This window comes from Cygnus atratus, chromosome 18, assembly GCF_013377495.2.
Source record: "Cygnus atratus isolate AKBS03 ecotype Queensland, Australia chromosome 18, CAtr_DNAZoo_HiC_assembly, whole genome shotgun sequence".
NCBI classification, from domain to species: Eukaryota; Metazoa; Chordata; class Aves; order Anseriformes; family Anatidae; genus Cygnus; species Cygnus atratus.
Genome location: NC_066379.1, coordinates 5,865,385 through 5,880,232, shown reverse-complemented (window position 1 = coordinate 5,880,232; position 14,848 = coordinate 5,865,385). Strand labels below are relative to the sequence as shown.

The following is a 14,848-nucleotide window of genomic DNA, read 5'->3' as shown; positions in this document are numbered from 1 at the left end:
TTGCTGCTGTCTTGTGTCAGGAAAGTAAGAGATTTTACCAGTCCAGTATGGGAATTTCCAAATACGTTGTGCTGTCTCTTCTACGTCACCTGGGAATTCTAGAACTATAAGACTCTTACTGTCTGTCTTCAGTTGTCCTCCTTAGCTGATACCTTAGGCTGATACTTAAAAACATATATATTCAAAGTATTACTGTTCGGCTCATTACTTTTCAACTAAATTTGAACAGTGCAAGAAGGTCATAGATTTCATGCTTTTGATGGCTAGAAATGTGCATGCCACCAGATGAAACTGTTTTAAATCTCAGAGATTGAGACTGAGGATAAAGATTAATTGATAACTCGCTGGGCAGTGGCATCTTCTGTAAATCAAAGGCCAGGGCCCTGAGGCAATTATAAAATCAATGTATCCATTTTAGCATGAAAGCAAACCACATTTTTGGAAAACAAGAAAAAGATGTTCTCTTTCCTAAAGCTACTGAATCTTGGTTTCTCTTCTAAAGGTCCCCTTCATAGCATAGTTTGAACACAATTTTATATCTGAGAAAGGTGCAGGGTTAGGACCTTGGCTGCTGGAACCTCAAGCTTTCTTTTCCATTTTTCAGGTGGTGTCTGGAAATGGCATTGTCACGTCCTGTGACAGCCCTGGATAATGAGAGGTTCACTGTACAGTCAGTGATGCTGAAATACGCTGTCCCAATTGTACTGGTAGGTACATTTCAAGCTTTTGGTGTTGAAAGTAGCCGTGTTTTGTCAATAAAGGTGAAGAATTTGCAGCCATCAACATGAAATTGTATCCAGGCTCTAACTCATGCAGCTGACTAGCTGACTGTGTGTACATTGGGTAGTTCAGAGGAGTAAAGATGCAATGCTGTCTAGCAGCGAGTGGATGGAAGAACTGCAGCAGCAGACCAAGTGTATCTTTCATACTTTTTCCCAGTGCTGGGAACGTTACAAAGGACAGAAAACTCCTTCCCTACAAGTAGTGGTAGTTTGCTGACAGTGTCATCTCTGAATTGCAGGCTGGCTTCCTGATTACCAATGCCATGCGCTTCATTTTCAAAGCTCCTGGAATTGCTTCCTGGCAGTACACTTTTCTTCAGCTACAGGTAAAGGAGTGTGTTGAGCTCCACTGCACCTTTCCTCTCAGAGCACCACTGTGGCTAATTCATCAGCAACTTGCTTCATCCCATGACAGCATCCTGTGCACACCATCCTGTGCACACTGGATCCAAAAGCTCTCAGTGGAGCAAGACAACTCTACCCTGGCCATTCCTCCTAGACTGCTCTTTAATTTGTTTGCTCTCTCTCTTGCCATATACGTATATGTCTATGATATATTTTGCTTTTAAACTTTAAGAGCTTATGCCAAATTCAGCAGGAAAACCAGCTGCAAGTTGGCATGATTTATTCATGTCCTGCTTCATTAGAAACCCCTAAGGGTGTGTGTGTGTCTCCCCCTCCGTGCTTCTCCCTGTGTTGCACTGCTGCCAGCGCAAGCTCTCCTCATACTTCCTGCTATTGCCTGTTATCCGTCCTCTCACAGTGGTGGAGAAGAGGTTGTGTGATAGATCTGACTTCTTGTTGTCTCTGTGCTTGATCATGTTTGGGGATGCTTGTTTTTATTCAGGTGAACGGTGTCCTACCCATCCTTCCAATGCTCTTTCCTGTCCTGTGGATTCTTGCTACAGCCTTTGGAGAAGCCAGAGTCTTGGCCCAGATGAGCAAGGCCTCATCCACCTCACTGGTAGGTATCTCTCCACATCAAACTACAGCAGAGAAAAGGGCAGGAGATGAGAAGGGCTCTGTGAGGAAAAAACAGTGAATTCAGCAGATGTATTCACGTAATCATGAAAGGTTGATGGATCTTTGGGTATCCCAGCTATGTCCTCTTCCTGCAGCACAGCGTGGCTTCATGAACAGGTTTCAGTTTTTCAGCCTGTCTACAGATCCGCCAAAGGTGATAGAAAGCTCCAGAGAATCCGTCAATCTCATCAAGGTTTCTATCAGCTAAATATAATCTGCCAGAAGAGTCAACATGGAGATAAATGCCACGTGGTGGCCACAACTAGGGAACATTCAGCTATGGAGAAGGAATGGGATACACAAGATCCTTTGCAATCCACTGTTATAACCTGTGGGCTGAGCAGCCTTCTCTTGAGGCTCTGGGGCTTGGTTTGCAGGCCTGGCCTTGCCAGTGGTCAGGGAGTAAGAGGAATTTCTGGTGATTGTGCTGGTTTGGGGACTGGAAATTGGTAGTCTGATGGATGCGTGATCCTGAACTGGATGTGTTGATGGGTGTCTCTTGTTCTCTCCCAGTGGCAGTGTTGGTGAGATGCACTGTGCTGTTTGTCTTCTCTGCTGACTTCTGTTATGCCTGTGCTGGGGCAGATTTTCTCTCTCCTTCATGTCCTTCCTTGGCCTCTGTAGCCCTGGGTCTGTTTTCTGTTCTTTCCCCTATGGGTTTTACGTGACTAGACTACTGTGTCCTGGGAGGGAGGACACACGCTACCTCCCCCAGTGAAATGTTTGCCCCTTTACCATCTCTTTTCAGTGTTTACTCTTCTTTACATTTTCCACCCACTCTCTTCATCACCTTTCTTCCTTCCTTGGAGCCTCCTCTTTCTCTACACACCTTGCTTTTTGGCTGGGAAAAGCCAGAAATTCTGAGCTTCTCTACTTCATCATTCTCAGCATACCCATTTGCCTTGTCACTCACATTTGCACCTTCCTCGTGATCTTTCCTGTCTTCTTTTTCTTGTCTAGGCAACCCACTCTGTCCAACCAGCTTTCTGTGACATCTCAAACACAATCCTCTATCCTTGTTGCTGCAGAACAACCGTTGTGGTGTGTCTTGGTCATTCTCACTCTTGGCTAGGGCAGTCTTCTTTTGGCCTCTCTATTTCACTTCTTCCTTCTATCTACTTTTTTTCAAAATGTAGCAGGTAAGACCCTTTTCCTCTCCAATCACTTAACCTGTATGACACTCTTCTCCACCTTCTGCCCCCTCCCACCACGTTCAGGCTGTTTGATTTCCATTTTTTAAGGCCATAGGCAACCTCTGTGACCGGGTAGTCAGCCATCCTGCATGGCACAAACCAGAGGCCTCCCCAGAGGAGCCTCTGCCTCAGGTTTCATTACTATAGTTGGACTACAGCAGCATTGCTTTTAGAAAGGGATTTGGTATTGGTTTGAAAATATTCGTACTGCCTTTGATATTTTTTTTTCAGTAATTATTTACCTTCACTGCTAAAAATGGACATTCCATGTCAGAGTTTTTGTAGTATCTGATTTCCAGCCCTTAAAACTTTTAAAATCCTTTGCCAAGTCAATAAAATTTCTATTCTGTGGTAGCTGCTCACATTCCCTTTTACCATCTATTTAATTAACGAAACAGTTTTAGCACCTTTAGTCACTATAAGCATATTTTCCAACTCTATAATCTTTTGTCTTTCCTCTTAGCTTTCTCCAGTGTTTCAGGATCACTGTAGAATTATGAATCTCCAAAAACCACAAAATATTCCAGTATCAGATGTGCTTGTGCTAAACTTTGGAATAATTTGGACTTTATGTTCTCTTGTTAGTGGAACAAAGGATCATGTTAGATCTTTTAGCCACTGCTTTAAATGGCCAGGTTTTGTTTAGCCAATAATCTACAGAGTTACTGCGTTCTAAGATAGAGTCTCATCCTTTATGCCCAACTTTCATCTTTGCTGCTAGGTATGCAGACTTATTTTTAACTGTTGGTATGCATTTTTTTGCTTGTTTACTAAGCAGTCCGTATTGTTCTGTACCAACGATCTGTTCTCCTTGATATTAGACCCTTCCCCAATCTTTGTATAGTTTAGAGTCTCTATCAGTAATGGTTTTGTGTTTTATTTCAGGCTATTAACGCAATAACTAGCATTTGTCCCTGCTTGAGTCAGTAACACATCCAATTGCAAATTATTCCTCAGTTTCTGTTCCGTTTGGAGATATAGCAGAAAGCTGATTTCTAATATACAGAATATGGGTCCTGTTACTCTGGTATCACTCTGGTTTTGCTAGAAAACCAATAAAACCTTTTTTATCAAGTCAAAGTACCAAATGTACTACATCAACAGCATTACTTTTATCAGTCAAATTTGTAATTCTATCAAAAAAATCACAATAGCATAATGAGATTTATTACCCATATGCTTGTGGTGTTTGGCGCTGATTGTATTATTCCACTTCTGTTCTTTTAATTTGAGTCTCATATCAGCTGCTCTGTTATTCTGTCTGAAATCAGTCTGTCTGGGGTCCTGTGGTAACTTGGTTTGTCTGCTTGCCCTGATTAGGTATTGGCACCACATTAGCTTTCTTCCCTTGCACTGGGTCTTAATCCATGCTTCAAGACTTATTCAAAATCAACAGTAACAGTCAGAAAGTTGTCCAAGCGTGCTAATTTTAAACAAATTTAGTTTCAGTAGCTAGTGTTAAAATGGAAAACATTTCATGGTTATTATATGGTATGATTGTATCACTGAATGAGGAATAGCACTGTTCAACACATCTGGTTGCCTGCGATACAATTTGCAATTTCACTGTCTATCAAGCAGTGGACTGGTGTACTTGTTCTTATTTTTATACTAACTTTTATTTCTGTTTTCACTCCTTCTCAAGACCAGACTTTTTAAAAAATTATTTATTTTAATTATGGGATTGTTGCTTTTTAAATTTTAATAAAATATTGTTAAACAGTTCCTAGATATTCTTCACACTTTTCAGCTTAAATAATTCCTGGTAGATTTGTCTTTTTTTTTTTTTAAAGCTATGTTAAAATGATCCCTTTTAAAGTGCCAGATATATGCATTATTATTTGGAGCATTGTTTTCTTTATATACAAATGGAATTGCTGTGTTCACTTATGCCTATGAATCTACTTAAATTTAAACTGGTTTTCAAAATTACATCTACTCTGGAATTCTTTTATGCTGGATGCACAGTTTTTCAGTTAGTAAATTTTGCGGTGTAATTCCAAGAGCCCCATGATAGTGCTCTGCTCTAACTCATTTCTTTTCATTTCCTATCCACATCCCTTTCACATCACCTCATTCCTCTGTGCCTATTGTGTTCCAGGTACCTGCTTTTACAACCGCTCATCTAGCTCCTTGTTTTTTTAACTGACTTGTATAGCTTAAAAACAGTTCAGTCAATACTGGCTCTTTCTATCTTAAAATAACCATCCAGAAAGAGCTTCCTCTGGATCTGATTGCTATTACTTTCTCTGTAGACATTTAGATAACGACTGTGTCTTTTGTGATATACAGCACCAAGCACTTCGACTGTGCTTCACAAGTAGATAAGGACATAGTCCATTGAAGACTTAATTGCTTTGAGGAATTATTGATCTGTCTTGGCATAGCAGTTCTGACAGAGCAGGACTCCTGCTTTCTTCTCTCTGAAGGTGCAGTACTTAGGGAAGGACGTTCCTCATGACACATTTCTGAGCGTGATTGTAGTAACTGGTCTCTTCTCTTGCTGCAGCTTGCTAAGTTTTCAGAGGACACTCTCAGCAGCTACACAGAGATGGTATCCTCTCAGGTACTATTATTATGAATTGTTTTCTTCCAGCTTCACTGCAGAACTTCATGATATCCTTCCCCTTCCTGTCTGATCTCCTGCTTGTTCCTAGACCTTTTTTTTGCTTGTGCAAGTTGTCCATTGTCACTCACTTGCTGCTTTAATTTGCTGTGCATGCAGGTTGCATGTCTTCCCCCTACATCTTCCCATGTAAATGCTGCTCTAGTGACCATAAATTGAGGTGACTTTGATACTGAGTCCAGCTTTGCTTTTCTGAATATTGCAGATGGTTTGAAATAAACTTTTTTTCTGTCCTGAAGAAAGTGCCTCTTTCAAATTCTCCTGTTTGAGGAGTAAAATAAACTTTTTATGGTGTGTGTCAGAAAGAAGGGACCTATTTTGCTTATATCAGAAACACCTACTTCTTCAAGCCAAAAACAAAGAACAGTAAGGATGGGGGTCAGCACCAAGACCGAATGTGAAAAGGGGAGCATAGGATGTTCACGCTAAAAGTCTGATCCTGTTTCAGAGGCTTCTTAATGAGCTTAAGAACATTACTAATACTTCCAAATCTGGAACAAATAAACATTGAAAAGACCTGTTTTCAGGGGGAGGAACTGCAGCTGGCCACTCTATAAATCGCATCACCCAGACTAAGCAGGTAGGTAGAGGAAAGACACTTTGCTGTCTAATCTGGCATTAAGATTCCCATTTCCATAAGGAGGCAGATGGACTCCAGGAGTGATTAAAAATCCCTGGATATTATAAGAATCAATTTATGTCCTGTTGCTCCCAGCCACATAGAGGAGTGCACATGGATACACATGCTTTCTTTCCTGAATATTTTGTTGTCTTTCTGTGCCAGTCCGTTTAGCCGAGCTGTTTTTCAGGTATTAAAAATGGGATTGATTTGAGCAGACCTTCCTGGTTTAAAAGATCTGCTTCTTTCCTTTTTGTTTCTATGTAACAATTTTTCTTGCAAGAAACTGGTTTAAACAAGAGGTTTTTTTTTCTTTGTGATTTTTTTCTCATGATTGTTTGCATTTGACCTTATGACTATACTAACCCCAAGGATCTAAGGAACTAGATCTAAGGAGCTTTGGGGGGAAGTGCTCTTCAGTGACAGCATTTCAGAGCAACAGCTAAAAAGCAGAAAAATAACATTGTAATGCAAACCTGGTTTTGCTGGTTTTAGGAGTGCCCAGAGAAAAACATGTCGCTCTGGTGTTTGAACTGAGAGGCTTGCTCTGAAATGTTTTCATGTGGAAGATGTAGGGTGCCACTGTGACATTTTAATTTTGCAAAATATCTCCTTCCTTCAGTTTATTACCTTGTTGATTACAATTAATTTGTAATGATGCAGTAGTCAGGCCACCTTGGCTTCATTTCCAACATCACTTCCTCAGTAAGTAACCTTGGGAAAGTCACTTTACCACAGTGACTCCACTTACTCAATTTGCAGTGTGATGACCTTGAGCTTAGGGCAGGGCCTCCAATTCTTTGATCCAAGGAGATGAGGGTTAATTCAGGGAAAAATACCTAGAGGTAGCAGCTGATTCACTACAAATGAAATCCCTTCCAAATTCCTTCCTGTGTTTTTGGATAGACAAGGGTAGTTTCAGTGAATTCACAATTTAACAATCAGAATATTTCTTAGAATCCTTTGGAACGGGGAAGAAATGCCTTTCCCTTGAGAACATCGGCACCATATCAGTTAACTGGTTCCCACAGAGACCGATGTTTATCTTACAGTGTATCACTCTGCTGAACCTGAAAGCAGGTTATGTCTTACTCCTTTTCTTCCTTCTCTCCCCTTGTCTTCTCTGAATGAGCCTTTAACTGGCTGATGTCCTCTGCTTCCCTTGGCAGGAAATGATACGCTGCATCTGGAGCCACTTTCTCTGTGTTTTAAAAGGCAAATCCCCAACTCTGAGCTTCACTTCCAGCTTGCTCCATAGTCTGGGATCTGTCACTGTGAGTATTGCTGGGTTGTCAGAAGGAGAAACCCTACATGGATGCTCCATTTGCATTGTTCATGCAGTCCTTCCCTGAGCATAGACTATTAGTAATCCGTTCACCGTAATGGTAGTAGTAGAGACCCCTCAGGCACCTGTCTTTGTAGAAGAGCTTATAACTGTCTTCTCCAAGCAGCACGTTTACAGGCTAAAACAATAGCTAGAGATACCGGGAGTTGGACTTGATGATCCTTATGGGTCCCTTCCAACTCAGGATGTTCTATGATTCTACTCTGTGGCGTCTAAAAGAGTGCCTGTATGTTCCACAACCCTCTTCTGGTCCTGATAAGGTAACTGCTGAAACATGTAACTGCTTAAACAGGTTCAGCAGTTCCCTTCCCATGGTTTTCATGCCTAGTTTTGCAATACCCTTAGATAAATTTGGTATTAAGCAACCTATTGATCCTATTAGAGAAGGGAAATCTCAGATTCTGCAGTTTAAGACAGAAGGATAATAAGGATGACTTATCTGTCATCCCATGTGTTTATTCAACTTCACGGTATTTGCAACTGCGCGTGACCACCAAGACATGTTTTCACTGAGATTTTGCTTTCTTGGGGGTATTGTGGTGTATTCTAGGTGCTCTGCTGTGTAGACAAGCAGGGGATTCTCTCCTGGCCAAACCCCAGCCCAGAGACTGTTCTGTTCTTCAGTGGGAAGGTGGAACCACCTCATGACAGCCATGAAGACCTGACTGATGAGCTGTCTACACGGTCCTTCTGCCACCCTGAGATGGAAGAGGAGGTGAGGGACATGGAACCCATAATGCAGTATGCTGGCTCTAAGCATAGCATGACTGACCTGCACAGTGTAGTATTGCAGAGGGAGCTCTTTGCCAGTAGAGAACTCATGTGGCCGTAATTCTTTGCTTAAAAGATTGAGGAGCAGCAAGGATGAGATCCTCTTCTACAGGAGCTGTAAAGCAGTGACTCTTCTTTCCTCTCTCTTCCCAGTTCAGTACATTTTGCTTATGAATTGACAGTGGTTCATATTCAGCCACTGAATCAACACCGTTCATTTTGCTGGTTTCTTGCAGCCCCATGAAAGAGACGCTTTGCTCTCTGGCTCCCTGGCAGACGCAGTTCATGTGACCAATGAGCAAGAGAGGAACAACTGGGCTAGTGACCCTCCAAAGGCTCCTGACCATGCCCACCGAAAGCCAAACAGCAGAAGCAAGCATCCCTCTGGGTCCAACGTGAGTTTTAGTAAGGACACAGAGGGTGGAGAGGAGGAACATACTCAGGTAAGACATATAGAAGGGGCACACAATTAGTCTTTCGTGGAGCTAAAAGATAGACAAGCCTGTAGAGTCTCCTCTTTTGGGAATTTAAATGGGAAATTCCCTGTAAGATTCTGTGCTCAAGCTGTATTCATTGTAACAACCACAATTTTCCTGTCTACTGGACCAGGTTGCCGGTGACACTGAGGTGTTGGCCTGTGAGGCTGAAGATTTTGTGTGTGACTACCACCTTGAGATGCTTAGCCTGTCCCAGGACCAGCAGAACCCCTCCTGCATCCAGTTTGATGACTCCAACTGGCAGATGCACTTGAATTCCCTCAAGCCTCTGGGCCTGAATGTGCTGCTCAATCTCTGCAATGCCAGCGTGACAGAGCGTCTGTGCCGCTTCTCTGACCACCTCTGCAACATTGCCCTCCAGGAAACTCACAACGCCGTGCTGCCTGTCCATGTGCCCTGGGGCCTCTGTGAGCTTGCCAGGCTAATAGGTAAGGAGAAATTGGATGAACAGACACAAAGAAATTAGAGCTGCCAATAGACACTTAATCCTTAGAAAGCACAAGAGAAATAATTTTCCAATTTCTTGTTGCTGAGAAAGTGGAATTACAGAGCTGATTCTGTCCTTGTTGGGTTGCCAGAAGAGTCTATTAAAGAGGCTGCTTTTGGCAAGTTCAGACGTAGATTCTATCAGAGGAAAAAATTGTCATCAAAGATATTTCCAGCCAGCCCTGGCTAGACTTGGTATTCTTCTGGCTCAAGTCTGACAATCTTATCTGGAGACAAGAACAGCTACTAAAGGATGGATGGCTGCCCTGTCTTTACCAGGATGCTTTACCAGGAGATTGGGTGTAAATGATGTGTGGTACCTCAGCTTGTTTTATGGATGGGAAAACCGAGGAATAGAAGAGGTAAAAGGTTAGAGGCAGCACCTAGAATTAAAATGTGAAAGCTCTTGAACTCACTTCTGTGCTTGTTCTTCAGTGCCACAGTTCCTTTCTTCAATGAACCAGAAGCATGAAAGCTCTAATTACTAGTAATACCTAGTCCTTCTGAATATTTTTCAACACAGATCTTGAACCACCTTGGTGCAGATGTACAGAGAGCACAACTTACCTATCTGTTGCTGGGGTAATGTCAGAATGAGAGCAGGCAAGATGGATGGCAAAGAAGAGGAGAGGACCTTTCTTTTGATTTGGTTAGTCTCACTTTTCTCCTCCTTGCATTCATGTTTCAGGTTTCACACCAGGTGCTAAAGATCTTTTCAAGCAGGAGAACTATTTGGCCTTGTACCGCTTGCCAAGTGATGAGATGGTTAAGGAGACGATGCTGGGGAAGCTTTCATCAATTACCAAGAGGAGACCACCGCTGAGCCACATGATTAACCTGTTCGTGAAGGACACCACTACCAGTAAGGCTGCCTCTTTCTTTGGGCATCCAAAGAGGGGTTGGGAGATGTGCAGATGGACATGGTGAGATCTTAAAGCACCTCAGCAAGATTTAAAAGCTTGTCTGCCAGAGCTCTTGGTCTCTTGTTAATATCTTAAATCGACTGAACCTGACTCTCTGCAGTTGGCATATGTTCAATATTGAATCTGAAATACGGTTACTATGTTGGCCCCAAATTTACCAATTAAACTGGCTTCTCTTGCCTATTTCTTCTTAAATTTGTGTCTTAATTTAGGAGTCTTAATTTAGGAGGAGCTTTTTTCATTTGCCCCATTTGCTATCTTACCTTTGTGAGCAAGAATTTTTCTGATGCTAGTTCTTTCTTAGTGTAGCTGAAAAACCTTTAATGTTGCCTCATTTCAACTCCTTATCCTCATTTTTAAACGGTTTAGTTCAGAGGCTGGAGCTCAGGCGAATACGTGTGTGACCTGGATTATGCTGTCTAGAGTAAATTCTAAGAGGAATTTTGCCAGTGAGGTTATTTAACCATCGGAACACCTCTCACATGATAGTTTTGGCCCTTGAAACTTTCTAAAATGTGTGCAACCAGAAATAATGGATTATGCAGCTATTACGTGAAATCAAGTGGCTGTGTTTGCACAGAGTCAGAACAGATGATCCTAACTAACCTCTCCTGATTCAGTATTTGTGAATAAATCTTTGAATCCACCCACTCCCATGACACACTGAAGTCAAAGGGAGATAGATAAATTCTACAGCTGTGGCAGAAACAGGAGGTAGCTTATCTGTATGTTTCCTTACTATTCCATTGAAGTACGTGCCTCACCATCTGGCAGCATTCATCCCAAAACCATAGTAACCACATGGAAATGAGGGGCTCACCAGCATCCTCAGTGGAGTAAAGTGGCTTGGTACTGTCTCTGTCTTCCCTTGCTGTAGCTTCATTCTTAGATTTTTTTTGCTCTGTCTCATTGGCTCATCTCTAGAGGCTTGGTTCTTCCTAACGAGTTCCAGCAGTCATAAATGGATACTTGTCCTCCGTGTCTGTTCATTAGTTCTCTCCCTTGAGAAGAAATCCTGGCCTTTAAGTTCATGATTTAGGGAGGGAAGAGGCTGAGCTCACTTTGCTGGCAATGACAGCTGAACGAGCTCCCTCGATTTTATGGAGCATGCTGTCACTGTCATTTACCCCTTAGAGGGACTGTTTTGTGGGACACTGTTGATGCTCAATGGGAATCCTATGGGAAATGGATTGCAGTTGCTGTCAGGCAGAAATGTAGGAATGTGCACAGGTGTGGTCATCTGCAAGTTCTTGCTCCGTGTCCAGGGCATAAATATTGCATGAATCAATGAACATGTTTTGTTTTCTCTTTCCCAACAAGGACTATCTGACTGTAGGACCAAGGTGGGAAGGATTAGGTGTTTATACAATAAAATTAACCAGAGCCCCACACAAGTACTCCTTTGTGTCCCTGAAACAGGCTCAGTCTTTCACACACAGCTCCTATTTGTCTTGGAGGTTTGTTATGCTGATAAACTTGGCGTGCGATGACTATTTATAGCAGAAAGCAGAGAGCTGCTGTGTTTTGGAAAATCCTCTGGTGTTCCTGAAGGTCCCTGCCTGATTTGTGCGAGTGGATATTCTTGGCTCTTGATTTCACCAGCTCGTGTGAGCATTTGCAGTCAGCAACAATGCCTCCAAGAGGCCTTGGGGCTCATTTTTCTTGGCAGTGAGGTTTTTTTCATTAGATCAGCTTTGAAGCTGTTGGGGGCAAAGTCACAGAGCAGCTGGAGGAGGGAAGCTAGACAGTGAAGTCTACGTGAGTGCAATGTTAACGTATCAGTGCAAATGAAAGGGAACAGGAATGGTAGAGGGGAGACAGCCTGACACACTTTGTGTCCTGTGCCTGGGACCTGCATCAGACAAGTAGCATCACATACCTTCAGGAAACACTTAACACCTCAACCTGCAAGAGGGAATGAATGATTTTAAAACTGTATTAAAAAGTAAAGTAGTGTAAGGAAAAAATAGGACAAGCTGTGGGATCTGTTGATTTTCAGTTCTTCCCTGATCACAACATGAGTTGTTTTTTTTTTTGGTATGAACTTTTTTTTTAGCTGAACTTTTGACCCATCCTGATTTAACTCACTTTCAGGCTGCTACCTAATGCTGCTGGTCATGCTGTTAAATTATCTTCTGCTACTTGAAAAGAAGCTATTCAAGAATGGCTGTTACCCTTTAGATTCACTTCTGGCTTAGCACTTTCCAGTGCAGGCAGACTTTGATCCCCATAGTCTCATCACTGGTGCTTATACTCTCATGAGAACAAGCACACAAGAATATATTTTCTTCTTCCATTGGATGCAGAAGCAAGACTTTTCCCCACCTTCTGTAGGACTGGGATTAACACAACATAAGGGAAGAATAGGAGCTGACTACCCGGGTCACATTTTATCACAGCCGTGTTTGAATTCCCAGTTGGACACAAATAGCAGCTGAACACATATCATCCAGTCTTGAATAATTTCTTGACGGGGACTGAAGACTTTCAACAGAGGAATGTGTGTACCTGGAGTGGATCAAGGCAGTTTGTAGGAGCACTGTTTTGACAAATAAAGGAGCAGTTGTTATGAGAACTCTTGCCTGGGATCCTGTATGGGTGATGCTGACTCATTGTTCTTCCATATTTCAGGCACTGAACAGATGTTTTCTCATGGGACAGCTGACATCATCCTTGAGGCCTGCACAGACTTTTGGGACGGTACCGATATCTACCCCCTCTCTGGTTCTGACAGGTGGGCAGCTTTGTCATTTGGTGCGTTCAGGAATTGCTGCAAAATGGCAGAGGGAACGTGGGCACTCTATTAAAATTCCCTTTACTGATGCTTATGCTATTTAGTAGAAGCTTGAAGTAGGTTATGAGCATAAGCTGTCTCTGCTTATAATTATTATAATCATAGCAGTGCAAGAGATTAGATGTCAAGAAGCAATCTGTCAGACTGTAAGACTAAACCATTTACTACTGTATCTGTTAATATTAGCCTCTTATAAGTGAACCCTGACTGTACCATGTAGCAGGACAATGAATTATAATCAGATCATTTGATGCTGGCAGGGAATTGTTTTTCTTATTCAAGAAATGGCTTATATCTTACATGAAATGCAAAGTGATCAATTCTGCCTACTGTTGACACCTTTAAAGCAGTCCTCCACAGTGCATCACACCCTTTTAGTCCTGTCGTAGCTGTCCAGCATCTGACAGCACCTGTTGCATATTCATCTATAGGCTAAATTTCTGTTCTTTGTAGCAGAGCAGACAAACCAATAATATTTAGTTTCATTGAATATCAGCAAGTTGTTCTTCTAAGTCTGCTAATCCTCAGGTGTAAGAAAACTCCCACTAGAACTTTTGGGAGTATTTATTATCTTAGAACCCAATGAAAAATCCCATGTACAGTCTAATTTGTTACTTTTGTGAGCTCAACATAGAGAAGGAACTTCACACTGTTCTAGTGACTGAATGTTGACTAAGTGTGGACTTGAAATACAGCTCCTGGGACCCAAACTATGAAAGGGGATAGGAGAACAGCCTGTTACTGTAACCGTCTCTGCCACAGTTACTATCATCGTCATTTCCTTCCTTGGTGTTTATCTCACTACAGATAACCTCACTCTGATTAATTCAATTTCTGCTGCCATGCAGTGAACTTCCTTAGACTCATCTGGCAATCATCGAGTACATCAATAAGAGCATTCAGAGTACTGTGTTCATACTCATCTGTCTGATGAACAAGGAGCAATGTTCACCACTGCCCCTGTTGGAACACTGCCCTGCTCCTCACAGAATACATTTTTCCACCTACCCAGTCAGTGACTTCTGCACCGAACTATAGCTGGTACAATCAGAAACACGGCACATTTCTGCTAACTTTGGTCTTTGTCTCTTCCCCATAGGAAGAAGGTGTTAGATTTCTACCAGCGGGCCTGCCTCTCAGGATACTGTTCTGCCTTTGCATACAAGCCAATGCATTGTGCCTTGTCCTCCCAGCTCAACGGCAAGTGCATAGAGCTGGTGCAGGTCCCTGGGCAGAGTGCCATCTTCACATGCTGTGATCTCCCTGGGACAACCCCCATCAAACAGAGCAGTCGGAGGAATAGTTGGAGCTCAGATGGTATGTATGTTCTGTTCTGCACGTAATAAAGTCTGCTGCTAGGCCAAGTGCTTTCTTTCTGATCAGTCTAGAACTATAAGAACACTCTCATTCAGAGCAGCAGATGGAAATGGAGAACTAAGGGTTTCTAAAGTAGATGCCTTTCCAGAGGAAGTAATGATGTAGCAGCTGGTAAGTATGTTTCTAGCTTAGCTATTGAAGCTTGCAGAGTTCTTCTACTTGTGGGAAGTCTGTTTCTTAAAGTAGGCAACTGAGAGTCAAGACTTCTGAGTATTTCGACGCTTAGTTTGCTAATTGACTAATTTTATGGAAATCACATATGCTGTGTTTTCTTCAAAGGAACTAGATGCATGATGGTATGTGACTACTCTCCCTTGATAGATTTGGTTGCTGTGCTGAAGGATATGATTCCCAGTAGATGTAAATTGTACATCTGCAGAACAGCAATGGAAACTGAGAAATAAGCACATAC

The 14,848-nt window shown here is 42.3% G+C and overlaps 1 protein-coding gene across 2 annotated transcripts in view; it reads left to right on the top strand.

Moving 5' to 3' along the window:
• The window catches only part of TMEM94 (transmembrane protein 94), a 50,525-nt gene that overhangs the window by 22,962 nt on the left and 12,715 nt on the right, over positions 1-14,848 (top strand). The window contains exons 8-18 of one of the 2 annotated variants that reach the window (XM_035558854.2): positions 605-707; positions 1,022-1,108; positions 1,630-1,746; positions 5,508-5,564; positions 7,413-7,517; positions 8,139-8,303; positions 8,596-8,802; positions 8,969-9,284; positions 10,031-10,204; positions 12,897-12,999; positions 14,159-14,376. In XM_035558854.2, coding sequence (XP_035414747.1) covers positions 605-707; positions 1,022-1,108; positions 1,630-1,746; positions 5,508-5,564; positions 7,413-7,517; positions 8,139-8,303; positions 8,596-8,802; positions 8,969-9,284; positions 10,031-10,204; positions 12,897-12,999; positions 14,159-14,376 — 1,652 coding nt within the window. The remainder of the gene's footprint in view (positions 1-604; positions 708-1,021; positions 1,109-1,629; positions 1,747-5,507; positions 5,565-7,412; positions 7,518-8,138; positions 8,304-8,595; positions 8,803-8,968; positions 9,285-10,030; positions 10,205-12,896; positions 13,000-14,158; positions 14,377-14,848) is intronic. The other variant, XM_035558855.2, reaches the window with a different exon arrangement.